At 41.9% G+C, this 16,891-nt stretch overlaps 1 protein-coding gene across 5 annotated transcripts in view; it reads left to right on the plus strand.

Annotated features, from left to right (window-relative positions):
* The window catches only part of LOC124804441 (ubiquitin-protein ligase E3C), a 226,378-nt gene that overhangs the window by 171,494 nt on the left and 37,993 nt on the right, over window positions 1-16,891 (plus strand). For all 5 annotated transcript variants that reach the window (XM_047264752.1, XM_047264754.1, XM_047264755.1 and 2 more), the window contains exons 12-14: window positions 15,892-16,125; window positions 16,310-16,554; window positions 16,660-16,872. In XM_047264752.1, the coding sequence (XP_047120708.1) occupies window positions 15,892-16,125; window positions 16,310-16,554; window positions 16,660-16,872 (692 nt within the window). The remainder of the gene's footprint in view (window positions 1-15,891; window positions 16,126-16,309; window positions 16,555-16,659; window positions 16,873-16,891) is intronic.

Consider the following 16,891-nt stretch of genomic DNA (forward strand, 5'->3'; position numbering starts at 1 on the left):
CCCCCCCCCCCCCCAAGGTGACATTGACAGGGTGGTCCGTGTCTTAACCACATCCATCATTTCGGCGGCCGAGGCTGCCATCCCCCGCTCTTCTGGACTCCCTCGGAGAAAGGCTGTACCCTGGTGGTCGCCGGAGATTGCTGAGGCTATTCGCGACCGTCGGCGGGCTCTCCAGCGTCATAGGCGGCACCGGTCTCTGGAGACTCTCATCGCCTTTAAGAGGCTCCGTGCCTTGGCCCGCCGTCTTATTGCACGGCGTAAACAGGAGTGCTGGGAGCGGTATGTCTCCTCCTTGGGCTCCCGTGTCTCCCCCTCGCTCGTGTGGTCCCGGATCTGGCGGATTTATGGATACCAGACCCCTATGGGTGTACCTGGGCTCTCCTTGGACGGCGCTGTCTGCACGGACGCTGCCGCCATTGCTGAACAGCTTGCCACGCACTTTGTGACGAGCTCGGCGACTGCATCTTATCCCCCCGCCTTTCGCTCTCTAAAGGAGCGAGCCGAGCGGACGCAGTTCTCATTTCACACGCGTTGTTCTGAAAAATACAATGCTCCTTTCAGCGAGAGGGAATTCCTCGCTGCCCTCGCCGATTGCCCTGATACAGCACCAGGACCGGACTGCATCCACGCGCAGATGCTGAAGCATCTCTCCCGGGACTGCCAGAGACACATTCTCGCGGTATTTAACCGCATTTGGAGCGAAGGCGTGTTCCCGTCGCAATGGCGAGAGGGTGTTATTGTCCCCATCTTGAAGCCCGGTGCGGACCCACTGGCAGTGGACAGCTATCGTCCCATTACCCTCACCAACGTTTTGTGCAAATTGCTCGAACGTATGGTGGGGCGGCGTTTTGTGTTGGGTCCTTGAGTCGCGCGGTCTCCTCGCTCCATCCCAGGGTGGCTTCCGTCGGGGCCGGTCTGCCACGGACAATTTGGTGCGGCTGGAATCTGCTATTCGTACGGCCTTTGCCCGACGTCAGCATCTCGTTGCTGTATTTTTCGATCTGCGGAAGGCGTATGACACCACATGGAGGCATCACATCCTCGCCACGTTGTATGAGTGGGGTCTTCGTGGTCGGCTCCCGGCTTTTCTTCAAACCTTTCTATTGCACCGCTCTTTCCGGGTGCAAGTCGGTGCCGCCTCTAGTTCTTCTTATACACAGGAAAATGGGGTCCCGCAGGACTCGGTGTTGAGTGTGTCCTTATTTCTAGTGGCCATTAATGGTCTGGCTGCAGCCGTGGGGTCGTCGGTGTCTCCTTCTTTATATGCCGACGACTTCTGCATCTCATTTAGCTCCACGACTACGGGAGTCGCCGAACGCAGGCCGCAGGTAGCCGTTCGGAAGGCAGCATCATGGGCTCTGACTCACGGTTTTCAGTTCTCTGCAGCCAAGACGAGTTATGCACTTCTGCAGGCGTCGGACGGTCCACCCTCATCCTGAACTTTACCTCGACAGCCACCTGCTTGAAGTGGTGGACACTTGCCGCTTCTTGGGACTCGTGTTTGATGCCCGGCTCACATGGGTTCCTCATATTACTCAGCTGAAGCAAAAATGCTGGCGGCACCTCAACGCCCTCCGCTGCCTTAGCCACACGTCTTGGGGTGCGGATCGCTGCACGCTGCTGCGATTGTACAGAGCCCTTGTGCAGTCTCGGCTTGATTATGGGAGCCTGGCCTATGGGTCTGCATCACCCTCAGTCTTGAAGTTGTTAGACCCCATACACTACTGTGGGGTCCGGCTTGCAACTGGCGCTTTTCGTACGAGCCCCGTGGATAGTCTACTGGTGGAGGCCGGGGTTCCCCCGCTGCGGATTCGCCGCCATCGACTGCTATCCGACTATGCTGTCCACGTTCATTGCTTGCCAGGCCATCCCAATCGTCGCCTGCTTTTCCCTGTCACGGTCCTCCATCTGCCCGAACGGCGACCTCGGTCTGGGCTTTCCATAGCTCTCCGCGTCCAGTCCCTGCTGTCCGCACTGGGGTCATTCCCTCTTCTGCCTCCCTTCCGGGTCCGTGCACCTACACCTCCCTGGTGTTTGCCCCGGCCGACCGTCCGTCTGGACTTGGCACAGGGACCCAAGGACTCGGTTCCGCCTGTGGCCCTCCGTCGCCGTTTTCTTGCGCTCCTCGCCTCATTTCCGGGCTGTGAGCCTGTCTACACTGATGGTTCCCTGGTTGATGGTCGCACTGCCTACGCTTTTGCTCATGCTGCCCATGTTGAACAGCACTCCTTGCCAGCTGGCTGTAGTGTTTTTACTGCAGAGCTGGTGGCCATCTTGCGCGCTCTTGAGCATATGCGTTCCTGCTCAGGTGCATCCATCGTCATCTGCAGTGACTCCCTGAGCAGCCTCCAGGCCATCGACCGCTGCTATCCCTCTTCTCCTCTGGTGTCCTCTATTCGGGAGTCTGTTTCCACCATTACCCACTTTGGTCGTTCGGTGGTTTTTGTTTGGACGCCAGGTCACGTTGGCATCCCGGGGAACGAACGTGTTGACAGGCTGGCCAAAAGGGCGATAGACGCCCCAGCTTTGGAGATCGGCCTTACGGCTCGCAACCAGCAGCTGGTGTTGCGCTGTAAGGTGCTTGGGCTGTGGGCTGCTGAGTGGCGTGGCATGACAGCCCCGAATAAACTGCGGGCTGTCAAGGAGACGACCGCTGTGTGGCGTTCCTCCCTGCGGGCTTCTCGCAGGGACTCGGTGGTCCTGTGTCGGCTGCGCATCGGCCATACGTACCTGACGCACGGCCATCTGTTGCGTCAGGAGGATCCCCCCCTGTTTCGGTGTGGGTCCCGGCTGACGGTCGGCCACATTTTGCTGGAGTGTCCTCGATTGCGCACACTCCGGCAATCTTTTAATCTCCCGGGCACTTTGGCTTTGGTTTTATCCGACGATGCCTCCATGGCTGATGACGTTTTAAATTTTATCCGTGGTAGTCCGTTTTATGGTTCGATTTAGGGAGGTCCTGCACCTTTCCCTTTCTGTGTCTTTTGTCCTTGTGTCTGTTGCTGTTCTGGTGTGCCGTGCGATGGTTGACTCTTTCCCCTTTTTGTTCTCGTGGTCCGTCAACCAGTCTCCGGCCATCTTCCTTTCTTCTGTTTCTTTCTGTCTGGTGTTCCTCTGTCCTGTTCTTGTCTGTAGTGTTTGTTGCTGCATTTGTGTTCTTTTAGCGCCTGGGGGGACGTCTCCTCCCCCTTTGGTTTTTACCTGCTCCGTAGATTTTCGGCTCGCCTGATTTTGGAATGGGGGACTGATGACCTTCGCTGTTTAGTCCCCCTTAAACATCCCAACAACCACCACCACCGTTCAACTGCTCTTCCAAGTCCTTTGCTATCTCTGACAGAATTACAATGTCATCGGCGAACCTCAGAGTTTTTATTTCTTCTCCATGGATTTTAATACCTACTCCGAATTTTTCTTTTGTTTTCTTCATTGCTTGCTCAATATACAGATTGAATAACATCGGGGAGGGGCTACAACCCTGTCTCACTCCCTTCCCAACCACTGCTTCCCTTTCATGCCCCTCAACTCTTATAAGTGCCATTTGGTTTCTATACTAATTGTAAATAGCCTTTCGCTCCCTATATTTTACCCCTGCCACCTTCAGAATTTGAAAGAGAGTATTCCAGTCAACATTGTCAAAAGCTTTCTCTAAGTCTACAAATGCTAGAAACGTAGGTTTGCCTTTCCTTAATCTAGCTTCTAAGATAAGCCGTAGGGTCAGTATTGCCTCATGTGTTCAATATTTCTACGGAATCCAAACTGATCTTCCCCAAGATCGGCTTCTACTAGTTTTTCCATTCGTCTGTAAAGAATTCGTGTTAGTATTTTGCAGCCATGACGTATTAAACTGATAGTTTGGTAATTTTCACATCTGTCAACACCTGCTTTCTTTGGGATTGGAATTATTATATTCTTCTTGAAGTCTGAGGGTATTTTGCCTGTCTCATACATCTTGCTCACCAGATGGTAGAGTTTTGTCAGGACTGGCTCTCCCAAGGCCGCCATTAGTTCTAGTGGAATGTTGTCTACTCCCGGGGCCTTGTTTCAACTCAGGTCTTTCAGTGCTCTGTCAAACTCTTCACGCAGTATCATATCTCCTATTTCATCTTCATCTACATCCTCTGCCATATCCATAATATTGTCCTCAAGTACATCGCCCTTGTATAGGCCCTCTATATACTCCTTCCACCTTTCTGCTTTCCCTTCTTTGCTTAGAAATGGGTTTCCATCTGAGCTCTTGAAATTCATACAAATGTTTCTCTTTTCTCCAAAGGTCTCTTTAATTTTCCTGTAGGCAGTATCTATCTTACCTCCAGTGAGATAAGCCTCTACATCCTTACATTTATCCTCTAGCCTTCCCTGCTTAGCCATTTTGCACTTCCTGTCGATCTCATTTTTGAGACGTTTGTATTTCTTTTTGCTTGTTTCATTTACTGCATTTTTATATTTTCTCCTTTCATCAATTAAATTCAATATTTCTTCTGTTACCCAAGGATTTCTACTAGCCCTCGTCTTTTTACCTACTTGATCCTCTGCTGCCTTCACTACTTCATCCCTCAAAGCTACCCATTCTTCTTCTACTGTATTTCCTTCCCCCATTCCTGCCATTTGTTCCCTTACACTCTCCCTGAAACTCTGTACAACCTCTGGTTTAGTCAGTTTATCCGGGTCCTATCTCCTTAAATTCCCACCTTTTTGCAGTTTCTTCAGTTTTAATCTACAGTTCATAACCAATAGATTGGGGTCAGAGTCCACATCTGCCCCTGGAAATGTCTTACAATTTAAAACCTGGTTCCTAAATCTTTGTCTTACTATTAAATTTTCGTCTCTCTTCACTATCTGAATAATTTCTTTTATTTCATCATAGATTTCTTCATCATCTGCAGAACTAGTTGGCATATAAACATTTTGCACTTATTAAATCTAAATACTGCCATGCTCTCCCTCTCCCTCTCCCTCTCCCTCTCCCTCTCCCTCTCCCTCTCCCTCTCCCTCTCCCTCTCCCTCTCCCTCTCCCTCTCCCTCTCCCTCTCCCTCTCCCTCTCCCTCTCCCTCTCCCTCTCTCCATGGCACACAGCCATATATCGATGTTCACATTTCTGAAGTATTTTACCTTTGATCCTCTCAGGCAAACCATTTGCTATGGTTACATGCTTAAGCATTTCAGTCTACATTTCGCAAGCTTGTTGAGATGCACTAATTAATTTTTGCAGGTAACGTGTTCACGAGTGTCAAGCTTCAATTTAAACTGTTCTAATTTTTTTTTTTATGCGCCATGCTTTTGACTTGCACTGTATATGTTTATTTTGTTGGAAACCTCTTTCTCAATACTGTTTTGACCACACAAAATTTCTACAGACAGCCACACTTGTAGTGGAGGTAAATTTGCATACTTAGTGCTTTGCAGTAGAGTGCCCTATGCCTCCAATTGTGAACTGGATTATGCGACTTCTGTTTACATGGTTCAGTCTGTCTCAACCTCTTACTTTATGGCAGATAGGATTGTAAGCACAGAAAGTTGCTCACCACATCGGCGGCACTGAAGCAACGTCATTTGAACATTAAACTTTTGCCATGGGGTGTACACAAAACATTGAGGATATGGCTCTTTGCAGTTACTTGCAGTCAACATCACCAGCTGAAGAATTATGGCGTGTAGGTATAATGCTACAGAACAGTGTGCATTCTGTGAGGGCTGTGTCAACTCAGAAAGTAGGCAACCATCTCATCCTGATCACTTACAGCACAGCTGTGTGTGAAGATGGTGGGTAAGTGAACAGCTGGAATGGAACCTGTAGCTGTCACCAGGCTCACTTCACTGACAAGTGCGGGACTAATGTAACATTTGCCAATTTTCATAGGAAAGTGTAGAGGTCACTACATATCGTTGCATATATTAGGCAGGCAGTTCCACAAATACAACAGGACAGTTGGTCAGTCACATTCTGCGCTGGTATCATGTACAGATATGAGAACCTTACATCGTTATTGAGGGTATAATGATGGCTATGGTGTATGCACAATGGCATGAGTAGGATGCTGGCATGGAGGAGCAGGTGCATTGTTGGGGACGAATGAAAGTTATAAAGTCCAATAAAATATCTGTATTTATTGGGATGGATGGCCGGAAGTTTAGACAATTTAAAATCTTAGCGAGATACAAAGACAATAAAAGTTACTAGTTCCTTGGGTTTCAAGGTGCGACTGGCAGCTGGGGTTGTACAGCAGCATCAAGACAGGATCCTCCTACCTACTGTACAGCCCGACAGTTGGCATTTTGGTGAAAATACTTGAGCACACTGTGCCAACCTTGTGAACACCTTCTTGCAGAAAGTAGGAATGAACCTAATGGAGTAGTGTTGCAGTATCTGCTGATATGAAACTGGTTGCTTGTGCATGCTTGGGACTAGCTGAAACTTACAGTCTGTCATTGCAGGAAATGGCCACACAATGCTGGATGCCCTCAAGGGGGCTGCCATTGTAGAGGGGGTCAGGCTTGAGGAACAGAGTCTATATCGCCTCTTGCACAGCGTACTGAGCATGATCCAGCATGTTATAATGGATGAGGTAGCACTACACAGTATCAAGTTTTACTCAGAATCAGATTTTCCTTTTTTCAAAACTAACGTAACACCTTTTTATCACTCCCATCTAATATCCTATGTTCAGTGCTAAGGTGCACCCATTTTGCATTAACATACTTATAATTTTCCTGTGATTCACTCTTTATGAAGCAACAGTGGAGAAAAAACTGATGTTGTTTACATAAAATATTGCTGGCATGGTGTGGCCTTCAACAAATGTTTACAAATGTTAAACAGTTAACTTTCTTGAGCCTTGGGTGCTCTACTCAGTGGATCTGGACTAGCAGACTTTGGAATAATCAGTGGTGCTTGCACTTTATCTCCTGCCATTGCCAGGCGCTACTCAGCTTAATCGTGACAGGAGCAGCTGTTTTGACAGAAGTCTGAAGAAGGTGTTACTTCAGACAAACATTAACTTTTCTTGTCATTCCCAACCTTAGCGTTCAGTAGTAAGCTGATGTTATTGTAGCCTTATTGTTTCAATTTAAAGCTGCCTGTGATTATGATCATATGCAGAGGACATCTACTTCCCAGAATTCATAACTAATAGTATAGTTTGGTTTGTGGATAGTGTGTGCACTGAACACAGTGTCATTTTCTCATTAAGGCTTGACCACATTGCCTGCGCCATAAAGCTGTTGTTACAGACAGAGGGCGAGTCAGTTTCAGTTTACATATCTACTGCTGTCAACAACCATGCTAAGAGTTAATTGCATGTACCACGTAGAATCATTCATAGCCTTGTGTAGGTGATCAAGATGTTGTGTTGTTAGTGGTTTCTTTCAAGTGAAAGCTTAATGTTTTCTGTTGCAGTTTTAAAATGGAAAATATTATGAAGAGAGTAAAAATTCTCAAAAGATTTTAAGTTCATTGTGAAACCCACATCACATTAACACAGGCGTTAGGGATACCTGTGTCTGTGATGAACTCTGTTGTCAGAAATGGTTTTGGAAAGTGGCAGATTAAAACAAGATGACATATGCCAGTTAATCTATATATACAGAGCTGGAAGAATTATAAAGTACTGGTTTTAGACAGCATGTGCTTTCAGTATTCTCATAAATGGTGCAATGTTGTGTGAAAAGGTGTTGAAGGTGGCCAATATGCTTGAGAACTTCTCTGCATCTAACACGCCATTTAGGTTCCCACGGTATGAATTGCCCAGCTGTTTTGCTAGAATAGTAACTACTCACTCATCATTCATCTTGATAATCACAGGCATGTGTTTTTGGATGCAGATAAGGTGCTTACTCACTCAGAGGTGGAACATCATCTGATGGGCTCCTGCACAGTCTAATAAAATCTACACTCTCAAGGAGACTGTGCCTGTATGAAATTCTTCCTTCCATTGCTCCAGAAGAAACCCACCATCACCTATTGTTTTTCATCAGTTATACCATGTTAACCCATAGTTTTAGCTTATGTTATGAGCCATTCCAACATTGTAGTTTTGGAAGTTTACAGGCAGTAGCTCACATCCTGATGGAATGCCCCTTCCTCTCAGCTCTCCATGCCAAGTGGGGTCTTCCAAACTTTTGGCCTTTATTGTTGATGGATGGCATATGAAAACTGAACTGATACGTTGTTTACTCTGAGAAAGGGATTTTTATCCTCAGATCTAATGTTTCAAATTGTTTTTTGGGGCAGTGATTGGGGTTCGGGTACATCCTACCAGATGTTGTATCGATGGGCATCTCAACCCTACCTCCTCTGCCAGCCACTCTTGTCATATCCCTTTCACTCTATGTTAAATATGTTCAGATGTGGTTATTCCTGTCTGCTGCATCCTTTTGTCCTTTTTTAGGTTGTCTCCTTCATATAGTGCTCTGATGAATGCAACACCTTACAAGGTTTGTTATCCTTCATACTAGCCAATAACAAAAGAACAATTGAAAAGGTTGTTATATTTCCTCTGAGAGAGTGGGTTCTCTTCTCGCTGTTAATGTTTTGACTATTTCAGACCGAGTGTGAGGACTGAGCGAGATGGCACGGTGGTTAGCACACTGGACTCGCATTGGGATGACGGCAATTCAAATCCATGTCCAGCAATCCAGATTAGATTTACCATGATTTCTCATTATTGCTTGATGTAAATGCTGGGGTGGTTCCTTTGAAAGGCATGGCTGATTTCCTTCGCTATGCATTTCTAATCCAAACTTGTGTTCTGTCTTTAATGATTTTATTCTCAATGGGACATTCAACTGTGATCTTCTTTTCTTCAGGTCTGAAATGGTTGTGGTGGGGAACATCTTCTGCTGCAAGCTGAGCCCTGTGGCACTCTCAACTGCACTTTCATACTCTAACAACCCTACCACAACAAAGGTCAAAAATTAATTATGATTGTGGTGTTGCTCACGCTGCTAAATACTGCATTTTCGGGCAACAACAAAGTTATATTATGTGGCAGGTGTCATTAGAGCACAGTTAATAAAGTCATTTCATGAAATAATGGATAAACTAGGCACTCATCTTTTCGTGTTTCCCACACTGGGCTCGTTGTGAACTCATGGCTCAATCGTCGAAAATCTAGGTAGTGATGACTCCAAGCTCGGATGCAGAGAGGCCTAGGTGTTATTTTGCGATATTCAAAAGTTTTATAGATGTGTTGCATAAGCCATTCTTGAAGATTAAACTTTTGCAAGTTAGCACAATGGTGATGTAAAAAAAGTAATCAGCACTCCAAATTTAAGTTACACTTCTTTTTTATTACTTTTGTTGCAATATCATGTAACACACAAAACATCACTTCACAATATAAAACATACTTGAAAATACCTTCCTCATTGTTAAAGTTCACATTTTATAAACTGACTACAATTTGCGTCTTTTCAACATGACGACCAAGACTTGACTCTCTAATAACCGCTTATGCGCCCAAAAATCAAGAGTTACAAGTACGACAAAGATCATAGTGACAAAAGGAAGACTACATGTAAGAATAATATCATTGCAATATAAACATATCGATGTATCAAAGTACCTCTACATTAATGAAATCAAATCTGAATGTTGTCTCAGAAATATGTTAACTGCTTTACAGAAACACAGTAGAATATTGCTGGTATCGAGAGGTTGAGGTGAGGTGCCGTAATGGTTATGTAATTCAAGTACCATTACACTACCTACCTGATTATTTCTGTTGCCATGTTTTTACTGTTGTCTGTCCTATTGTTTATTACACTTTTATGTAGCTACCGACCTTGAGAAGAGGTTATCAGTAACCACATGCCAAATATGGAGGGGAGTCTGGGGCCCTCGGCTGGAAAATTTTAAAAGTTAGAAGCCTGATTTAGGCTTTTAAATGCTATATTTGATATACTCTCCAACCTTGAATAAAGATGATTTTCCACAGAAAAAAATGGTAAATAACAAATTAGGTTAAGTTGAAAAGGCTAGAAATTAGTTTAGTAAAACATCAAGTGTGCTTTACAAACATTTCTGTAATTTTTCAAATATTGCAATATCAGTACAAATGTATCTCACATACCATTAATGGAAATAAAAGTAAAACATGGAAATAAAATCCGCTTGCATTATTAAATGTGAGGCCCATCTTCAATATTTTATACAGAAATATTCACTACCCTTCCTCACCCACTGCCTCTTTTTCTTCCTGGGTCTGCCTGTACTTGTATAACACAGAATTTGGATTTTCTTTGGTGACTGAAGATACTTTTCTCTTGAAATGTAATCTTGTTGCGCTCTTTGCAGCCCAAATATGATCGTTTGCAAAATTATTTTGGTAACATACTCCCCCCCTAAAGACAAATGGTTCATTTTACTGATCATTAAATCATTTGGTGTTTCTGCATTCATACTAGATCAACATTCAGTATTGTACTTCATGACAACGACCATTATGTGTGTTTTCTATTAATAAGTATGGATAAATAGGTGAACTGCGTATCTTGTGATGTCACCTGTTAGAAAAAGTGCAACAACTTAGAAAAATCCCTTGAACTTTGTGACGTTACTTGGTTTAAAAGCAGTTTTATTCCTATCCTTTATTCTGATCTGCACGGAATAAAAAATTTTCGATGTCTCTCAGCATAACCAATGTCAGTAAGCCACGATGACAAAATCTGTTGTAGACAGGTTTACTATATACTCAGGAGGGAAGTAATTATGCTCTGTAAAATATTTTATCGTATATAATTAATGAAATGTAATCAGCACCTTTCCTGATTTTTTTTTTTTTTTTTTTTAAACTTAAGATTGTAAAATGTTCATTTCTGCAATTTTTTAGGAACTTATAACTTCGTAATTAAGGTGATTAGTCAATAACAGTTATTTGATTATTACTTCTATCCTTCATGCAATTATTTACCATCTGTGGTATCAATATTTCTCTTGGTGCCTTGATTTTACCACTCCTACGCAATATCACAATTCAGTCAGATTTCTGATTGACATCACTAACTCCTATGAATGAATGAGAGACTGATGACTTCTGTTTAGTGCCTTAACCTCCAATTAACCCTCCACAATCTGCATTGTAAAGGTCTTTAGTTTTTCTACGAAGAATTTCTCTCATTGTGAGTGTTCGTGGGTGAGATATTGCGTATATTACAAATTGGCCCTCTTTCGAATGAAAGAATATTTTTGCAAAGTTCTCCTGTGTCCATCATTCACTTAGTTCAAGTCTAATAGTGTGATTTTATCTTCTGGCCACATGTTTCCAAACCGCAATCTTGAATCTCCTCTACCTCTTGCTTGCCTAATACTATGATCCTAGTCTCTATTGTGATATCCTACTTTGATAGAGCTACCAATGGCCTTCCTATAATTCCCTTCTTGATTATTTTCAAAGGATCTGTACCTTCTTAAGGGAGTTCATTAATTACAAATTCATTATCACTGGTCATTTTAGTGCATTTTGTGTTTACTAAGGCAGTACGTCTGGTAATGTGCAGAGTTCTTACATTGCGTGTTCTTCCAGATTGGTGTATGGATGGTATTTGTATTATGTGTTGGGCTTTTGTGCTTTACCCCTTTATTAGATAGCAAAACAAAGAAACCTATTACTAAAAAGAGTGTGACACTGTATGTCAGTGCCTATTAGCAACATGACTTTTGTAAAATAACTTTCCATATAAAATGGTAAAGTTGTATTCATGTGTTTCCATGGACATCCTTTGGGCAGTGGACTGTGGGCCTGAAATAATGGTTTCAGCGTAGACAATATTGGAATCCAGCCCTTGCTCCCATTACCTCTCTAAGGGCCAATTGTATAATCATTGCTGACAGGAGCTCAAATTTGATGTTAGTTCAGAAATTGAACACTGTTCAGGTATCTTCTCTGTTGTATAACACTAAACTGGAATCCACCAAAGGAGATTCAGTGTTGATCTAAGAAAGCACAAAACATGCTTGACAATATGGCTTACATCATGGCTAACATCAGCTATAAGCACAATTATCATGCTTTGCCCTTGATATTAATCATATATTGTAGAGGAACAGTATTTATTATTGAAGGTGTTGTACTGGGTGGTTATAATTGAAGTGCATCTGTTCATGAAGTATTGGCAGTAATTATCATCTGACAGCATAACTTGGTAGATATGCTAATGTGTTAATGTGGAACAGATTTATGCTGGAAAAAAGAAAAAAAAGAAAATAAATTAAAAGTAGTTCCTATATTGGCCACCAAGTGCGAAACTGGTGCTGTACAGCATCTCTTCAGCGTCTTTGATGTTCATATTGAATGAATTGTATAAGCAGTGGTTAATAATAAAATCAAGATTACGCCACTTGTTTGACCTTCCCCGCCCATGTTCTGTTCTCTAATCCATTATATATGGAAACATTTGTGTACATCATCTTGCATCGACAGCACCAGATTAACATCTGGTGACCAAGATTGGAATTACTTTTTTTCCAACATACATCAATTGCTCATTAACACATTACAATATCTACCAAGTTTCACTGCCACACAATAATTACAGAACACACTGTACCTCTGTGGGTAACTACACTTTAATTATAACCACCCAGTATTATAAAGACGGGGGAAAGTGAAAATCTTCAAACTGTTCCTCATATGAAAAAGGTTTGCTGCTTAAAATTGTATTGAGCTGATATAAGGGTAGAAGGTGGCAGGATTGGGGGGGGGGGGGGGGGGTTGTTGATAAAGCTACAACGGCCAACAAGGCAGAGATGTGGAAAGAAGTTGCTGTTGACTTCAATTCACAGAAAATCGGGACAGATCATGACTGGGAGAGTTTGAAAGTGTGTTATGAAAATAACGAATGAAAAGAACCAAGAAATCATTCATGCATGATGTGATTCATTGTAAGATGCACTTCACAGTTATTACGTTTTGTCTTTATGTGATTGCATGTGGTGCATAAACTACTGTAGGAACAGTGTCATAACTTTTCAAGTTTGAAGTACATAAAAAGTAGAGGCAGTAATTTCATGAAGCCTACTGTTATGGGCAGCAGACAGAAGCTAATTATTGCAGTGTGAAGCCACAGTTTATTTCATCTACTATGGTGATGCAAATTTTCATCCCGAAGTCATAAGAAGTGCTATGTGTATACATTTCAATATGCTCTGATAAAAGTTTTGAACATGTTTATTGTGTAAAAGGTAGTTTACAATATTATTCATGATTTTCTTGTCCACTCCATGTTCTGATATGCAACTAAATAAATTACTAGAAATAAGAGACAGATGATCAGGCTTTCAAACCGACACTTCATAAATTTATTCCAATTTTTAACTCTTTATGTAAATACATCGTTAATAAATGCCACCCTCATTGCACTATGACTATTGTTAGCTTCATTTCCTGTAGGTACTGGAAATTTCTTCATACACTCTTCTCCCAACAATACATGGTCATCCTTTTCATGCTCCTCATCTGAAGTATTGACAGCAGTATTGTGAAAGATAAATGCTGAATTCTTTCATATGAATTTTGATTAATTCTTTCTCCAGTGAAGCAAAGCTGTATCTACAATCTTGATGTTAAAAGTAGCATGCACATTGCAGTAAGTGACTGGTTTCTTTTTGTTGGTTTCAGCAGATATATCTCAACATTAGTTCTAATTGCACAGTCCAATTGTCCAATTGAAACCTCTGCTTACATGATTTATGATTTAATTCCGAGAATGGGAACGTCCTTTCGTGGAACATGCTGGGAGCTCACTGGAACTCATTGTCATTCTCAGTAGCCACATTGGAATACTGAGACAATAAAATTCACATCAAAATAATTAACTCCCCATGTCTTTGTCTCCTTTCCACTCTGCTATTTGATTTCTGACCCACACAATGCAAACTCTCAGTTTACCTTTCCAAGTGTCAACATTCTTATTTCAAAGTGACCGTTGTGATGTGAAATAGTCCGAAAAGAGATTTTCAAAATGTTCTCCTTAAACTTACTATGAAGCAGTTTTTTGTACTATTCTTGAAAATAAGGCGTTCATTGTAACTAAAGCTGCATATTGTTTCCATAGCTGTTCAGACATGCCATGAATATCCATTATAGAAATTTGTAAATAAACAATTTTAACAACTTCCAGGTGGTCTTTCCAAAGCCCATTCTCACTATACTAACAAGGGCTTTAGTCATTGCTAAATTTTCAGTGATTTTGAAATTTATAGTCGTTATCTCTGTTTTTTGCTTTTCATTATGTTTTAATCGCTCTTGGTCTGTTTCACTGGGGAATAAGTCCCAATGTGAAATACAAGGGGCATTCAATAAGTAATGCAACACTTTTCTTTTCTGAAAGCAGGTTGGTTTTCTTCAGGATTCCAGTACACCGTTTTATTCCCGACTCTTTCGGCTACAAAGCCATAATTTGAAAATGATCTCCGTTCGATGTCATTGCCTTAAGTCACATTACTGGGATGGCCTGTATGCCTGCATTGTACCGCTCTACTAGTCGACATTGGAGCCACCGGTTTGCTGTGTCAGTAACCTCCCAATCATCCGTGTACTTCTTCACACAGACTGCATACTTCAGTGGACCAAACAGTTGGGAAGTCAGAAGGTGCAAGATCTGGGCTATAGAATAAATGAAGGACAACAGCCCAGTGAGGTTTTGTGAGTTTCTTTTAGGTGTGCTAACTCATGAGAAGGAGAAGTTTGTTTGCAATTTTGTGGCAATAAACACACTGGAGCCATTTCTTCAGTTTCCTGCAAGTAGCCCAGTATGCTTCAGAGTTTATTATTGAATCCTGAGGCAGTACAGCAAACAAATAGCCATTTCAGAGTCCCAGAATATCATCACTATGGCTTTACTGGTTGACTGTGCGGCTTTGAACTTTTTCTTCAGAAGAGAAGTGGCATAGTGACAATCCGTGGATTCCTGTTCCGGTTCTTAGTGATGAACCCATGTTTCATTGCTTGTGACATGTACAAAACTGGCAAGCAATGCTATACAGGTGGTCCTTTGTTGCTCTTTATGGCCTTCTGTTAAGTGGTGAGGAACCCAGCGGGCACGCACGTTTGAATACCCCAACTCGAGGACTTGCTCAGCAAGGTGTTTGACTGTGATCTGTCGATCGCCTCAGATGAGAATGTCTGCACAGTGCAACATTGCGGGAGTCACAACTGTGTGCGGCTAGCTGGCACACAAGAGATCAGACAGGTTTGTCAAATGCCTTGCCCCTGACTCACCATGTTTTTGTTCTCTGCCAAGTCTCTGTAGACATTGTGCAAGTGCCTATGAATATAAATGATACTCTAGTTTTCCATCAAAAGAAACTCAAAAACTCAAGACAGTTCTCTGCTTGGAATGCCATTTGAAGGCTATGTATAGCACGCCACCTGTTGGAACTTCACGACACTGTAGAGGTTGAAGCAGGAATGTCCCACAGTATCTCACAACAAATTCCACATTTTTTTCAACCGATCCTGGCTGAGAAAAAAAAATTGTTGCGTTATTTATTGAAAGCCCATTATAAGTTGTTTGTTTCAATGATATACATTAATACATACTTATTTATAAGTTCTAGACAATAAGAAATCAAGTTCAGACTTAGCTCGAAGAGTGCCACTGAGAATTCTAGTGTCTTCTTCAGTTTCCACATTTTTTTTATTCACTGTAAAGTGGTCCATGTTAACAATTTTTTTGTAGTTTTGTATTGTGGTGTTCACTCTTTAGGTGTGTAGTGAAGTACTTTGTCATGTCACTTTAAGGTACACCTTTCATCATATTTTATGCATCCTAATATTAAATATGTTAAGAAACCATTGGTGTTGATATCATCATACTGAATATTGATTACGTACTGATAGAATAGATTTGATGCAAATTCAGATGTGTAAATTAAATATAATTATTGGTTTTAGAGGAAGGCCCACCGCTATCAACAAAGGAAGTCCGCACAATAACCATTCTCAGAGAACTGCCATTTGTAGTGCCATTTCAAGAGCGTGTTTTAGTTTTCCAGAGTTTAATAATAAGAGATAAAATGGAACATCAAGGAGAACAGAGTCATTTTCTTCAAGGACCAAGTATACAAGTTGCAATAAGGAGAAATTATTTGTATGAAGATGCTTTTGATAAACTATCGCTTGAGAATGGTTAGTAATTTTTTTCCAGTCAGCAGTTGCTTATTATATGTTTTTAAATCATAACTGAATTTATTTAGTGTAGAAAAACTGGAAGCGTAATGCTTTCAATTTTTTAGCTTATATTATTTATTGTTTGGTAAAGTCATTTTATTTTAACATTTGTTGTATTAGTACTAATTTTTTTCTTGTATAGAACCGGAACTACGCCTGAAAATGAGAGTTCAACTGGTTAATGAGGTTGGAATGGATGAAGCAGGTGTTGATGGTGGCGGTATCTTCAGAGAATTCCTTTCTGAACTTCTTAAAACAGCCTTTGACCCTAACAGAGGCTTTTTCCGTCTCACGAAAGATAATTTTCTGTACCCTAATCCTAGTGTTCATCTGCTTTTTGATGACTTCCCAAAGCATTACTTCTTCATTGGACGAATGTTGGGAAAAGTAAGTATAGTAACATCATGCATTGGGTATTTAATTGTGAATAATTTCATTATAATAATGAACTTTGTAAGTAAAGAAAAACATATAACTCTCTTCTTATTCCAGGCACTGTATGAAAACTTGCTAGTAGAGCTTCCATTTGCTGAATTTTTTCTGTCAAAGTTGGTTGGACGGCATTCAGATGTTGATGTACATCATCTTGCATCTCTAGATCCTCTTATGTATCGTAATCTTTTATATCTCAAGAATTATGATGGTGATGTTGCCGATTTGGGACTAGATTTTACTGTTCTGAATGAAGAACTTGGAAAAACAAGAGTAAGTGCATCATTACTCT

The sequence above is a fragment of the Schistocerca piceifrons genome, chromosome 1, assembly GCF_021461385.2.
Source record: "Schistocerca piceifrons isolate TAMUIC-IGC-003096 chromosome 1, iqSchPice1.1, whole genome shotgun sequence".
NCBI classification, from domain to species: domain Eukaryota; kingdom Metazoa; phylum Arthropoda; class Insecta; order Orthoptera; family Acrididae; genus Schistocerca; species Schistocerca piceifrons.